The sequence below is a fragment of the Odontomachus brunneus genome, unplaced genomic scaffold (assembly GCF_010583005.1).
Source record: "Odontomachus brunneus isolate Ranch 3 - 2012 unplaced genomic scaffold, Obru_v1 Obru_scaffold_118, whole genome shotgun sequence".
NCBI classification, from domain to species: domain Eukaryota; kingdom Metazoa; phylum Arthropoda; class Insecta; order Hymenoptera; family Formicidae; genus Odontomachus; species Odontomachus brunneus.
The window spans coordinates 828,476-843,670 of record NW_022639568.1 but is presented as its reverse complement, the minus strand read 5'-3'; the positions used below and the strand labels follow the sequence as shown (position 1 = coordinate 843,670).

General features: G+C 41.3%; 2 protein-coding genes across 6 annotated transcripts in view; one reads left to right on the top strand and one right to left on the bottom strand.

Annotated features, from left to right (window-relative positions):
- LOC116849570 overlaps positions 1 to 15,195 on the top strand; it is a 58,591-nt gene that overhangs the window by 20,391 nt on the left and 23,005 nt on the right. The gene's annotated exons all lie outside the window — the stretch shown is intronic.
- LOC116849568 (octopamine receptor beta-1R-like) overlaps positions 1 to 15,195 on the bottom strand; it is a 111,608-nt gene that overhangs the window by 81,440 nt on the left and 14,973 nt on the right. For 3 of the 4 annotated variants that reach the window (XM_032826848.1, XM_032826847.1, XM_032826849.1), the window contains one exon: positions 10,325 to 11,748. In XM_032826848.1, coding sequence (XP_032682739.1) covers positions 10,325 to 11,094 — 770 coding nt within the window. In that variant the 5' untranslated portion in view covers positions 11,095 to 11,748. Of the gene's footprint in view, positions 1 to 10,324; positions 12,356 to 15,195 lie in introns of those variants that run through there. The other variant, XM_032826850.1, reaches the window with a different exon arrangement.

Genomic DNA, 15,195 nt, shown 5'->3' with positions numbered 1-15,195 from the left:
CTCTCTCGCTCTCTCGCTCTCTCGCTCTCTCGCTCTCTCGCTCTCTCGCTCTCTCGCTCTCTCTCTCTCTCTCGCTCTCGCTTTCTCTTTCTCGCCGGGCTTACCCAGCGAGCTTTTACCATAACGTCCACGGGAGTAGTGACGGATCGACGTCACGTGCGAAGAAAGAGCGCGCGATCGATGATGTACGTTGCACGTGCGAGCTTGTGAGAGAAGCTTGAGGAACGTTTACCAGCGGGGAAAACGTGAGTCGACCTTCGCGAGAGATCTCATTGAAAAGAGATTCGAGGCTCGCTCTCCCGCGGAGTCTCTCTCTCGAGCGATGTCGTCTCTTTCTCGTGGGTAAGTGTTCTGTTCTTCGGGAGCTTCTCGCGTAATTCTCTAATTTAGCTTTTACCGCACGAGAGACCAATCCGATTTGTCCGTGTATCGGCGCAACTCGGGCGCGTTTCACATTTAAACGTGATACATTGGCTCAGTCGAAAAGCTAGGTTCGCTTTTCTGCCTTCCTCAACGGTAGACCGCGAGATCCTCTTCTAGAACAGAAGTGTACGAATGCTACCGGGAAGGATCATAAACAACGTCAGAAATTGCTTACTTGATTATTTGATTACTTGATTAGTTGATTAGTTGATTAGTTGATTACTTCATCACTTGATTACTAAATTACTAGATTACTTGCTTGATTACATGCTTGACGATCTAATTTGTCCTGCTTTTTTAGATTAATACGTTCCTATTGAATACCAACAAATAACTGTTGCTTATTCAGTTAATCTGTTATTTTGACAACTCGATGTATCACATTTCATCTTATATTATATCAATATGCATACATATATCATATTATATATTATATCAAGATTAATCGAAATATCAAGATATCAAAAGTTGATTAAAAAAATTAACGAGTAGCTCACTCGATATTAAGGCTTTTCCGAAAATGGCTGTACATTATATTTGTAGATTATTCGGCTGATCTTTGTCGTTTTGGCAGCTCGACATATCATACTATATTGTATCGTATTATATCCAACCACAGCTGTGTGCTTCTTAGAAAGACTACACTGAGAGAAAAGTGTTTGCTTTTTGTAACTATAATCATATAGAGAAATAATTACTATAAATTATGGTCAAGACAACCATTTTTTAGTCAATTGCACTATAATTTTTGTGAAAATAACCTTATATGCATGTTACTACTACTATCTTCGTGTTGGAACGATCAAAAAATATAGTTGGCACCAAATTGAACCCAACTATATTTTTGGTTCCAACATGAAAATAGTAATAGTAATATGCATATAAGGTTATTATCACTAAAATTATAGTGCAATTGACTAATAAATGATTGTCTTGACCATAATTTATAGTTATTAATTATTTCTCTATATGATTATAATTACAAATACCAAATATATTTTTCTCTCATACGGAAAGAGGTTTGGTTGAATTAATCAAATATTTGGTCGAATATAAACGATCCAGAAATTTCGTTTGAAGTAACCCAAATTCTATTTAAGTCAACCAAAAATCTTATTAACTTAAACAAAATTCGGGTTACTTCAATCGGAATTTTTGGATCGTTTACATTCGATCAGATATTTGGTTAATTCAATTCTTTTTTTGCGTGCAGTGTAGTATGTTTTAGCCTAATGAATGTCAGGGCTTTATTGAAGCTTGGTGTGCACGACTGTTAATTACCCGACTAATCTATCATTTGGACAGCTTAGCATATCATATCATCATATGGAATCATATTATGATTCCCAGAACACGAGCAATTGTAAAAATTTGCAAGTTTTGGCAATCTGGTGAAGGCTTTATAGAAGCTCAGTGTCCAGGAATCCGCCAGACCGTTAATCGAGATCTCGTTGTGAAATATCAATACTGATCTAAGCGCTGTCCGCACTTTGTAACGCGAACGCTGCAATAAAGACCGGAGGAATTACGAATAATTGTGCAACGGCTCGTTTGTCGCGCTTATAAATCCCGCAATAAAGCGAAAGGTGCTTTACACAGGCGGTGCCGCAATAACGAGGCCGCGCACCTGATAACGGGGAATTAATTAACGCGTTACACTTTGCAACGCTTTGCCAAGCACTTTTTGACCGGAGGTGTCTGTAAAACCGTCCGTTAAAATTGAGTGTTTCTCTCGCGTTGACAAGAGCGGCGGGCAGTCAGTCAAGTCTGTGTATCGACAGATTCGTTAGCGAATTCCCCCGCGTATAACCGCGGGGGATTCTCATTCGACTCGTACGTGTTTTATTGTCTCGCCGCGACGACGCGATGAAACATGTAAATAAAATAAAATATGAAATAGATAGGGCGCGACGGGACTCTAGGTAATGGACCGACGCGGAGTGAAATGGAAATCGCGTAACAGTCCCGCATAATAATATAATGGCGAGACGATGACTCGTAAAGTGATAAAGCAAAAATATAAAAACTGTTAGATATCGAGACAAGTCAAACTTTTGGGAAGATTAAAATAAAGGTCGCGTCTTACTTCCTAATACTTTTGATTAGCTAGAGAATTTTAATCGAAATAAATTTGAATTGTGTGTGTGAATTTCGTTCTTTTCAGATAAATTTTATTCTTTAATTTTGCTTTTTAAATTAATTTCGTTCTTTTCAAATAAATTTTATTCTTTAATTTTACTTTTTAAATTAATTTCGTTCTCTCTTTAATTACTTTAAATACTAATTAATTAATAGCATTTCCGTGATATACGATAAAAAAATTTTAGGTACAATGGAAAACTAAGAGACATATCCCTTTTCTTCTTAGATACACACATGTGCAATAAATCTTTGAATGTTCTGTATTAAAGTAAATTTGACCAAATTTCCTTCAAAATATTATCTTTTAATCGCAAAAAATACTAATCGACCAGCTTCGATTGGCTAATATTCAATATTCGATTTTGAAGGCTCTGTTAACAGAGTCTCTGTTAATATTCAATCTATCGAAATAAATTTCCATAAATTCCACTCTCTTGCTCTTTAATCGATTCCGCACTTTCATCCGTAAAAAATATTAGCTCATCGGTACAGTTATCATAATACACGTTATCAGGAAATGTTCCGAGATGTCCAGACTCCAATGAAAAATTGAGAGACGTTGACCCTCGTTTTTGCAAGAGATGTACGTTTGTACATCTATAAATCTTGCTCTCTGTATTATACGATATATAAAATTACAAATACAGAATTCCGTTGCGAATTCTCTCCTGAGTTACGGATCGTCGCAAAACAAAAATAAAGAAAGAGAGAGACAGAGAAAAGGGGGGAGGTAGGATAGACTTTAGACTTTTCCGCCATAAAGAATTAAACGCCGCGAATCCGAGAGAGAGAGAGACATTCGTCGTGGAAGTCGTTGCTCGAAGAGCCGGCGAACTCGTGCCGCTACTTTACGCCGGCAAAAACGTCCGAAACTTTGCGCCGGTGCCACCGGAGGTCCCGCAGCAGCCTCCAGACAATGAATAAAGTAGTAGGACATGCAAGAAGCGCGCCGCGCCGAAAAGTTGGCCCGAACGACCGAACGTCGCGCGCAAACGCCGCCGCGCCGTTCGCCGTTCGCCGTGATCGCCGGCTCTTTTGTCAATTTCGCCGCGCATCGGCCGGAGGTTTGAGCGAACGAAGATCTTGGAGGACTTCCTGCCGTCGTTGACGGCGTCGGATGAACGAATAAATTTCCGAGGTAACGTCGGGAACTCGCGGGAGACGCGATCGAGCGAGACGCATTCGCGACCGGAAATGGCAAATGAATAAAGAATGAAATAAATAAAGAACTCGCGACTTCCTCGGGGGCAAGATGCGATCCTGGGAAGATCGATCGACTGATCGACAAGTCCGTCGACGTTGCGTTCCACGTCGGAACGGAATATTGATGCGCTGTCTTGCGTCAAAGGGACTCGATTTAAGGGGAAACGAGAGGGGTATATCGAGGAAACGCGCGCCATTGATACGACGCGGAAGGACCGCGACGAACTGTCAAGAGTATTTCGATCCGAATTCTGTTCTCCCGCGGGGTCACCGGCGTGAACTTCGCTGATGCGCGTCCTAATAGATACAGTTTGCGGGGGAGTGATTCAGTCGAGACGTGTTTAGGGATGCGCTCGTCACAAAGAGCGGGCGAGGTTGAGTTTTTCATGCGTGAATTTTAAATGTCACGAGAACCCAGATAAACGGTGGCATGCAGAAAACCTCTTGAATATTCGATCGAATCAGCGAAGGACATGCTCAAAGCGCGCTACTTGCTTGTAACAAATAAAAGAAATTAACAAATAGCGATCGTCGTGCAAACGTTCGTCTCCCTTCGGACGATTTTGTCGTATTTCAATCGCTTTCCTGCTTTTCTCCATCATCCGTTACATTTGCTTTATTCGTTGTGTAAAATGTAACACGAACATTTGAGTGCAGCTTTTAGTAAAGTTGCTGCTGCATCGATAAAACGAAGAGGAGTATGAAAAATGGGCGTTTCAGATCTGAATAAAAATCGTTGAATAAAAATCTGAGTATCTCACATGAAACTGTTAGCTATGGAGCTATTATTCAGATACAAAACAATGTTGCACCATTGTCAACAGTGTGATTGAGTGAGTGAAAAATGGGCGCTATCGCCCCTTGCTCCTGAAATGTATTTTTTGGTTTTTAATCAATCAGTTTTCTCCACTTTTACTGTTGCAGTTGTTAATATTAAAGATTATCTTATGTCTGTGTCAATTTTCACAGAGACTGGTGCTGTACAAATAAAATAATGCCCATTTCCCATACTCGTTTACTCGCACTACTATATGATATAAATTTTAGAATTAATTCAATACGGTATATTTGCCTGGTAAATGTAATTAAAACAACTTGAGTAAAGTTGCCATTATCGACTATTTTACGTCGTGATAATCGTGAAAGTCTATCTGGGTAATAGTAATATTCGAGCTGTGCGAATTGTATTGTAAAGTACGCATACGCTTATCCTCGTACCTCAGCTCGTTCACTTTTAAAGGGCCCCAAACTAAGCCTGACGTAACTTCAATCGCCTTCATGCATTTAAATTGCCCGTCTGAGCACGTTCCACGCATACGCTAACGCGTGTGCCGCGTGTCGCGACGCATAAAAATCGCGCGGCACCTATACGTATCGGTATATTTGGAGACACAATATTTACGAACAGAGGGGAGATCCTAGAAAGTATATTTTCAGATTGTAATGTCCTGTAAAGAACGCGAGAATTCAAAAGACTATCGTGAAATCTGCGAGAGGAATTCCCTTGGATGCCTTTACGACGCGCTTTAGGCATTTATCCTGTTCAAAAATTCGCGTGTAATCTGCACGGCGTGTACACGAAAACTTAACGATTGACGAATGAAGATACCGAGATCCCGGCAAACTACTAGATGAAACTTCTGAATCATTAAAAAGTGTCTCGAAAAATTCCCCAAGTAGGAGACTTAAGTAGTTGTCTCGCGATGCCATCGAAACTTTTAGTCTTGCAATCAAACATAAATTAGATAGAATATACATGTATATTTTATAAGTTGTGCATTATATTAATGTTAAAAGGTTCTAAATTGTGCATTATATTAATGTAAAAGGTACAGTTATATTTGAACACGTGTATTTTTAAAAATGACGTTAAGTGTGTGTATCTCGCTCAGCACAGTCTTCTGATTGACAATTTGAGTTGTAAATCTACTCCTAAATCTACTCCCTTACAAGTAAACCTATCCAAAAGGTACACTCCGATTTTTTTCTAATTTTACACAAATGTAGAAGTACAAAAAATATTTAAGTTATATTTTTTTATTTTGGCCAACTTTAATGTTCTTACTTCTACCATCAAGTACAATAAAAATGCATAAGAAATAAAATTGAATACAAGATATAGTTAAATAATTTTAACAAAATCGGCATAGCTGAGACACGAATTATTCTAAATTTCTTTAGCCGAGATTTCAACCGAAATATTTCAAATCTGTGCTAAATAAAAAATTATTCGAATCTCGGCCAAACCGAGAAATTATTTGTGTAAATAATTTTTTCAACTTTTTACATGTTTAAACATTTTATTGTTTACACAAATAATTTTATATATTTTACTTCATATGCATAATCAGCAAATTAAAAACGCCTATATCTTGTATTCAATTTTATTTCTTATGCATTTTTGTTGTACTTGTTGATGATAGAAGTGAGAACATTAAAAAGCTATAAACTGCCCGTGAAACTCAAAGTGGGCCAAAATGAAAAAATATGACCTAAATGTTTTTTGTACTTCTACATTTGTGCCAAATTAGAAAGAAATCGGTAACTTTTGGATAGGTACTTTTACTTGTTAGTAACATGCCCAGAACCTTCAAAATAATTTTCCAATATCCTAAAGTCGCGTTCTTAAAGTTGGATCGAACATAGCGTTGGTAAGAAAGTCGGATTCTCACGCGCATGCGCAGTGGGACTACAATTGTAAATATCTCGATTTCCGAACGACGGATTTCTTTTTTTATGACTGCACAAGCAGTTATATGACATTTCAATCGATACGTGCAGCTCAAGTCACGACGAATCCCTAAGAAATACATTTCACAAGATGGCTACCTTAGAGATACCTCAGAAATATCCGTCGCATCCATGTGATGCCGAGGCACCTTGTACCATCGTAATGTGTCATACAATAAATATGCGATATGACGTTTCTCTCTCTCTGTCTCGCGCGCGCGCACACGGCGAAATGCGCTTTACCGCATCAAACAGGATCGCGTTGGTGAATGAGCTCGCGACAAGGCCATCGGTATTTCCTGCAAGACAGAGAAGCGCGACGTCGAGAGGGGGGAATGCAAGGCAGAAATATCGTATCTCCACGTATCGACTCGAAAAGCGAGAGACGGAGATGCGCCGGAGTGAGACGAACACGCGAATGTCTCTGATGACGGCTCTCAAAGAGAGGTGATCGCGTTGCCAAAGGCGATTCGCGGCTTTCGTCGCGGCAGAATGAAAAACCCCGGATGGAGAATCTAATGATGCTCGACGTGAAGCCCAAAAGACGCGACGCGATTGTCAACCTTTTCGCTCGCGGCACGAGCAACCTGAAATCGTGCTGCGCGTATCGACGAGTTTTTGAGACGTCTGAGCGCTCAATTAAGAAATAAAAAAGTATATAATATAAAATATATAAAAAAATATTACAAATCATCTTATTTAATTAAAAAGTGGACCACTCGAAAAAGTGGAAAATTTTCGATACAAAGCTACGCGGAAAATTTTCAGTCTTCTTTGCTCTCTCTCTCTCTCCCTCCCTCTCTCTTTTACTCTTTTTTTTATGTTTTTCGTTTAGCTTCTAATTTTCTAATTTTTACATTCTTAGAGGATATAATTTAGGATATTAGCTTTAGGATATTAGTTTTTAGGATAATAGCACTTCATTTTATTCTATCTCCTTCTGTCTACACACACACACACATTTTAGTTGCCTAATTTCTCGTTCTAATTTTTACGCTTTTAGAAATTACAACTTTAAACATTAACAGATTTTTAATTAATTCTTTTTCTCTTCTCTCAACCTGTCTACGTTTTAATTTTCTAATTTCTTGTTTTAATTTTTCCATTCTTAGAGAATACAGCTCAGAATACTAATAGCTTTTTATTTAATTCTTTCTTTCTCTCTCCGAGAGAAACCTGTCTACGTTTTAATTTTCTAAATTTTCGTTTTAGCTTTTGCATTCCTAGAGGATATAGTTTAAAATATTAATAGCTTTTCATTTTTCATTCTTTCTTTCCCTCGCTAAACTGTCTATGTTTTAATTTCCTAATTTTATATTCTTAGAAGACATAATCTTGGATGTTAGTAGTTTTTTTCTTCACTCTTCCCCTCTTCTCGATCCGTCTGCGTTTTAATTTTCTAATTTCCCGTTTTAATTTTTATGTTCTTGCAAGATACACCTAAATAGGTGTTAATAGACGTTCTAGTTTATTTTCCTGTCCCGCCCTTTTTATTCCCCTGCATTTAATAATCCATTCTCTAAATAACAAGAGAGCGGTCCTCTCGAATTCTCCGGTCTCTTTTAAGTACAGCCATTTAGTCTTCTTTCCTCGGTCTCTCGCGAGGAAGATGCGGATAGTCCGCGAGGTGCGCGCACATTTTCGCCCGTGGCGTAACGAGTGCGGCACGTCTAATACACGTTACTGATTGATCGATTCCCAGTTCCGCTCCCGTTCCCAAACAGCTCGCCGGGAAATTGCGAAGAGCCTCTCGCTAACGAGTGGCCTTAACTGCGTCTTAAGAATAATTTTCGCGTTCCAGTTTACGTTGGAGAGGCCTCTCCGTCCAGGCGAAGTGGTTGGCGCGCGCTCGCGATGTCGAACTCGTCGACGACGTCGTCGTGTCGTGCCGTTGCAATCCGAAATGTCATTAGCTCTTTCGCGCACACAGAAGCACAAAAGCGAATGCCGTTGTATACGCGACGCTTGACGCTGAGGTCAGTCGTCCGCTTCCAATTATTCGTACAATTAAACTTGAGAGACAGATTGAGGCGGAGGTAGGGAAGAGACGAGACCACTGTCACTCTCGAGATCGCGACGCGCTTCGCCGAGTAATTAATGTCGGAGACTGCGTGCACGAAGACGAGATCGGCCGATTCGACGCGAGGTAGAATAATTGCGCGACGTGGAGGGATTAATTTTTCGGCAACTTCGCGCGATAAACGAGACATCACGGCGTTCCCAGGCCCGTTTCAAATGGCGGGGGCTGTTAGCGTGTCACTACAATGGCACCGGACGATACGTTGTTAAATCTCTGAAAGCGCACAGCGTCGGGTTCGACGGCGAGCAGAAGAAAGCGAGAGAAAGAAAGAGAGAGGGAGAGCGAGCACTCGCCATTAGTCTCTCCCGAAAGGAGTGCTTTCGTCCAAGAAGCGGACGAAAACGGCCCCGTGCCATTCTTGAATGTCCAATTAGGGTAAAAGGCGCGAAGGAAGGTAGACGAGTGGCCGACGAACAAATGTACTTCTCTCCTTTCCCCTTCCCTTCCACCCTCCGTCTCCCTTTCGGAAGGAAGCACTCGAAAATAATACTTCGCCATTCTTCTCCAAGCCGAGGCCAGTGAATCCGGGCGAATTCGCTCACAAATCTGAATCCAGACCCGGTCGCGGATTCGATATTAACAGGTAGTAAATGCTGAGATATCTATCGATTTGGTGCCGGCTGGACCGGTCGCGGATTTATCGAAATATTAGATGGCAAAATCCGCTTACGATCCGCCGATATATCGATACGCGTCGGAAAACAGGATTGACTCGCTGCAGCCTTTGGGATGATTAAAATCCGATTTAAATCTGCCTGTACAGTCTCCCCTTCCCTCCCTCTCTCCCTCTCTCTCTCTCTCTCTCTCTCTCTCTCTCTCTTGTCAGGATCGATCGCGAGTGCAAGAGAGCGGGATATTTAGAGGCGAGATTCGCGCCTGCACCTTATTTAGATCGGCTGCAAATTGCATCGTGTTATTAAAAGCCGAGAGATCCATTCGCAATCTAATCCGGGGGGGCCTGTGTTGCAAATTACCGTGCCGAGGGATATTAAAGGCCGGCGTCTGCCTACGCAACACCACCGCCTCCTTCCACACGGTGGACTCCATCTCAGTCTCCTCCGGACCGACCGTGAATTTATCGAAACGTTAAAAGCCGAGATCCACTTACAGTCTCGCCCCGACTACAAATTTGCCGAGCCATTCAGAGCCAAGACCTGCTCACGGGCTGGCTCATTCGGCCACGATCGCAAATTCTATCAGCATATTGAGCAGCCGAGGTCTTAACCTTCTCAGCTACGGTTCAGCTGAAGGCGCAACTTCGCCCACGAACGCGTGTCATCGTATACATTGTGTCGGGTGTTCCTTACTGTTGTAAGCAGAATTACTTGTGCGATTTTGAAGTAGAAGTTTATAATTTCTTACGCATTTATATAAATTTACTGCTACTTGCACGAATTTCGACCTAATGCTTATTTGTGCAAAGATGAAAATTGTGGAAATAATCTTAGGTGCAATAGGCATATACATAATGCAATGTATATCTGGATTATGTGGTAACAGTAAATAATCCAGTTAGTAACATGAGGTATGAAGTAACAGTTAATATGAAACTTGACGATTTTAAGAAAAGTAAGCAAACGTTGCTGTTTGGCAACGATAGAAGATCATTTGGCAAGAAGCCACTGTAACGTTTTATCCTAAGCGACCGTTCAGGCAGCCACTTGAATGGCGTTTCCGTGCCTAAAGACCGCACAATAGCGAAATGGAGAGTGCTCATGCGTGAGAAGAAGGTGACAAGCGACTCACCGATACAGCATGCGCTCCTGACGATCTGCCTCCCGGTAGATCCTGTAGTACATCGCGATCATGATGATGCCGGGTACCCAGAAGCTGACGCTGGAGCTAATGACCGCGTAGAACTTGTTGACCTGGAACACGCAGACGTCCGGATAGTTGCGGCGGTACTCGAGGTGCTCCTGCGTGGTGTACCAGCCGGCGAAGATGGGCAAGAAGCTCATGACAGTGGGCGAGCACCACACGACGCTCAGCATCGTGCCGAGGCGCAGATTCGTCATGATGAGCGGGTAATCGAGCGGCTGCACGATCGCGTAGTAACGGTCCACGCTGATGCAGCACAGGTGGAGGATCGAGACGGTGCTGAAGAACACGTCGAGCGAGTTCCACACGTCGCACATAAAGTAGCCGAAGAGCCACCGGCCGCCCGACAGCTCGACCGACGCGTTGAACGTCATCGCGAAGAGCGCGACCAGCATGTCGGCCAGCGCGAGCGACACGACGAAGTAATTGGTGATGACGCGCAGTTTCCGGTGCCGCATCACCGACACGATCACCAGCAGGTTGCCAAACAAGGCGCACAGAATGATGAAGCCCATGACGAGCGCCTTGGCGGTCAACAGTAACACGTACTCGACCTCGCGCTGGTTCTCACTGGCGTTGCCGCGCTGACCACCGGTGTCGCCGACCAGCAGCTCGCCGAGCAGACTTGTAGCCGGCAGCTCCGCCGTCGCATTGTCCAACGTCTCCTCCTCCGACAGCGTCGTCTCGTTGAAGCGCATCTTGAACGGGCAGACTCCGGCAAGCGCTTTCACTTCCGCCAAACAGCCACTGGCTACCGTGTCCAACGACAATCGGCTACTTCTTCGTCTTCTTCCCCGTCACCGGCGCGAACCACGAAGGCTGATCGCCGGGCCATCGAAGATGTTCCCCTTCGCGAGGTTACGACTCGGCCCAGACGGTGTCTTGCGCGTTTGTCACGTCGATGACGGCGTCGCGACGATGGCCGATCTCCAAGGTGTACGATCGTTGTAGCTGCGGGCTCCGAGGTGCCCTCGCCTGGCACATGGAGGCTTCGCTCAGGGTGCCGCGCGGCCTGCGCCTCGATGAGGCCCGCGAACGCATCTCGAATGGTGAGCCACGATTAGTTTGCTCTCCAGCGTCTGGTCTGCGTCTGCTTCGGGCGAGTACTTGAGGTGAGTGTCTCGACTTGAATAGTAGTAGTAATAGCAGTGGTAGTAGTCGGCTGCTGGAGTAGACGCTTCGTATACTTGATTCTTGAGCTACGCTACTGATTGTCCGTGGATCGCGTAGACTGCGCGCGTGGAATCCGTTGGATTTTCTTCTGAATGCGCTTAGAGCCGAGGTGATGAGATTCTCGCGCGACCTCCGGTTTCTCGTGAGCTCTGCGAACGAGTTCTGCGCGCGATAGTGACCTGCGGAAGAGACGAGGGCGTCAGCTCTCAATTGTGAAGACGTCGTTCATTCATTTGAACCTTATATTCGAACATTACAATCGATATTTTTTTAAATAGATAAATTTTGCGAGCTTTCTTGTGTGTGATATGAATTTTAAAATTAGGATTGAAAGGTTGGCCCCCACTCTCGTGAAAGCCGCTTCATTATAGAATTAATTAGGAATAGAAATTTCATTAATTTCACTATTGGTAGAAACGTACCAAGCTTCTTTTGCTGAGCAATGTTTTATCGAGTTAAGTTAGTTAATTAAGAGAATTCAATGGCGTCTCCGCGCACACACAGCAGGTTCGAGATGTCAATTTCAATAATTTCATTGTTGCAAGAAACGCTCGCGCTTCTTTGCTTATTCTGCGCAGTAATGCATGACTTTGCTTTAAAGTCGGTTAATTAAAAATCGACCAGCGGCATCTCGACACCGGCGTGGCTTTCGGCCGTGGCTTTGAATTAATCTCGAAACGAGACTCTCCATCTTGTCATTTAAATTTTAGTAATACCTTCTCAAAAATTCCTCAGGTACAACATAGATTCTGATCGGAAATCAGTCAAAATTTGTTTCAAAATAGATCATTGTGTTAAAAATTGGAAACTGCGTTTTTATCACAAACTCGATTTTCTATCTGAAATCAAAATTACAGCACTAAAAATTCTCACATTTTTTAACAGGTAAAATCGACATACTCTCTCTGTTTAATAATTCCAAGTATATACCAACTATTAAATTCCATAAAAGTAAATAAAAGTTAATAAGTGTATATTAAACGCAATATTCTTTAACTATCACACATCGATTAAGATTAATAATAAAAAAATATCTTTTATTGAAAGTTATGGAAAAATATTAACTCTGACGAAATTAAATTCACATTAAATTAGCATATAATTAGTTACAAATAATATACAACAATACTTCTATATTTATTTTTTTATTAATGCAATAAAAATAAGACAAGTTTTCTTCTCAACTTAAATTCTTTTCACAACTTAAATTTATTTTTCGAACCAAAAATATTTTTTTGGGGAAACGTTACGTTTAGATTTTCCATATAAAATCAAAAATGCAAAATTATATTTTTATTCGAGTTTTCGTACTGCTAAAATATTTGTTATCATTACGTTAGTCTTAATCACTATGTAATAGTGAAAGTATATTGCGGTTAATGTACGCTATTAACTTCTCATGTTCTATTTAACAGATTCTCCATGCATAATTTTTTCGGGTGTGTGGATTCCAATTAAATTACAGGGAACTTTTCACACGTTTGGATTTTATATGAACTCGCGCGCGACTGAATTAAACGCCCTCCTTGTTTTAAATACTCGAAATGACCTGTATTATTCGCACTCGGCGTATTTGGATATATTTTGATGAAGTGTGCGTATATAACTCGCGTTAAAAGGCCGTTGATTCATCGTGCACTATTTACCACGTGGTAAATATACCTCTAGCCCGCACACTGAACAGCCGAAATTGAATTTGCACAGGAACATCGCATCGAGCACGCGCGCGAATAACGAGACGCAACAATACCGGTCTAATGCGTACACGTACGAGGCCTGGCGAAACGCGCACCGTCAAATCCGCGAGAAAGAAAAATAAGTCAAAATGTCATAGAAAAGCATTTCCTCTTTCCACCTGGAATACTCGCGCGAAGAGAAATTTAAGAGGAAAAATTACTATAAATGTAAAATATAATATTTTATATATATTTTACAAGTACAAACATAGACAGTAAAAATTACTCTAAAATTGTGTAACCGAGGAGTAGATTGACACTCTGCAGTTACAACTTATTATCCTTTCATTTCATATGACCTATTTATATCTTAGAAATTGAAATGCTATTAAAAAGTTGACCACCCTTCGAGCGAAATTTATTATATAATGTTCTTTAGCAACACTCACAGTTTACTTCTGCAGTGCTAGAAACAGTAGAATTGAAAAGAAAATTTGTAAAGAGAAAATTATAATATTCTCTCTTCCGCGTTGTGATGTCTACCAAAGAAAAATATTTCCCGATAACGAAGTAAACGAATGGGAGAACAGTAATTGTTTCATTTATAAAACTTTACGTATTTGTAACTTTACGCGAAAAACAGGTGCTGTCCTTTGAGCTGCATCGCTTAAGAGCGAATTAGCCCCTTTTGCTCTGAAACGCTCGCGGCATTCGTGCACATCGGCCGCAATAGTGGCAACAAACGCAGATTAACGCACCGCGACGCGGCCAGGCGAACTTGCGACCTCGGAATCCGTTTATTACAACGTCACGCGAAATAATACCCCCAGTGAAAATTTAATCATCAACGCCGGGCGACGTACAAATAACGTTAACGATGACGACGTGTGTATAAATAGCATTAAATAATAATATAATAATATTAATGCGCGAGAAATGAGAAGCGTGTAATAATTCAGTTCGACGCGCAGACGCGCGGAATAAATGCGCGTGTCGGCGAAAGCGTATCGCGCGACGCGAGAATCGCCGATTACCTGGCGCGTTTGGCGTTTGACGTTTACAATAGATTTAATTTAATCCGCTACATTTGCCCACATCCCGATTTTCCGCGATTCGCGGTCGCTATGATCGACGTTCAGATTTTCCGTCTAGATGTGCTGTTTGAATTGCAGCGCAGGGAACGGTGGGAGAAGGCAATCTAATTTTACAATTAGTGTCAATATCGCGCATACACCTACGTGCACACACACGGGGGAAAACTTTTATTGATCTCTCTACCACGGTTACATTAATATTATATTAATGCTCCACTCTCGTTATATTCCGTACTTTTCTTGCGACTGTTCATCTTGTCGAAATCTTTATAATTAGTGTCAATATTTTTCTTTCTTATATACACAAAACATTTATTGATTATAGTTATATTAATGTTGTATTAAACCATTAAGGCTCAAGAGAAAACCGCTAAGGATAGGCTTTCAAAAACCATCTAAATTAGGACAAAACATCGAAATTTGTTAAAAAGTGAAAAAAAAAATTTATGTTAGATTTCAAAATTTAAGATGGCGGACCAATATGTCGGCTCGAAAATTTGAAATTTTGACCTATTTGAATGAAAATGGGGGGGATTGAGCCATCTTGAATTTTGAAATCCAACACAAATTTTTTTTCACTTTTTAACAAATTTCGATGTTTTGTCCTAATTTAGATGGTTTTTGAAAGCCTATCCTTAGCGGTTTTCTCTTGGGCCTTAATGGGTTAAGAGGGTTTCAATTGTGCTTTCTCAAGCAAAGGAAGCAACAATATTCGAAAATTTATTTAAAGGAAGCTACTAAATAAATATGCTTGAATGTTACACATGTAATTAAGTCATTACTGTTATTTATCTAATAATAGATCTCGGGTTCTTTACACTGATTTAGTGTCAGTATCGTTCATGTACACACAAGA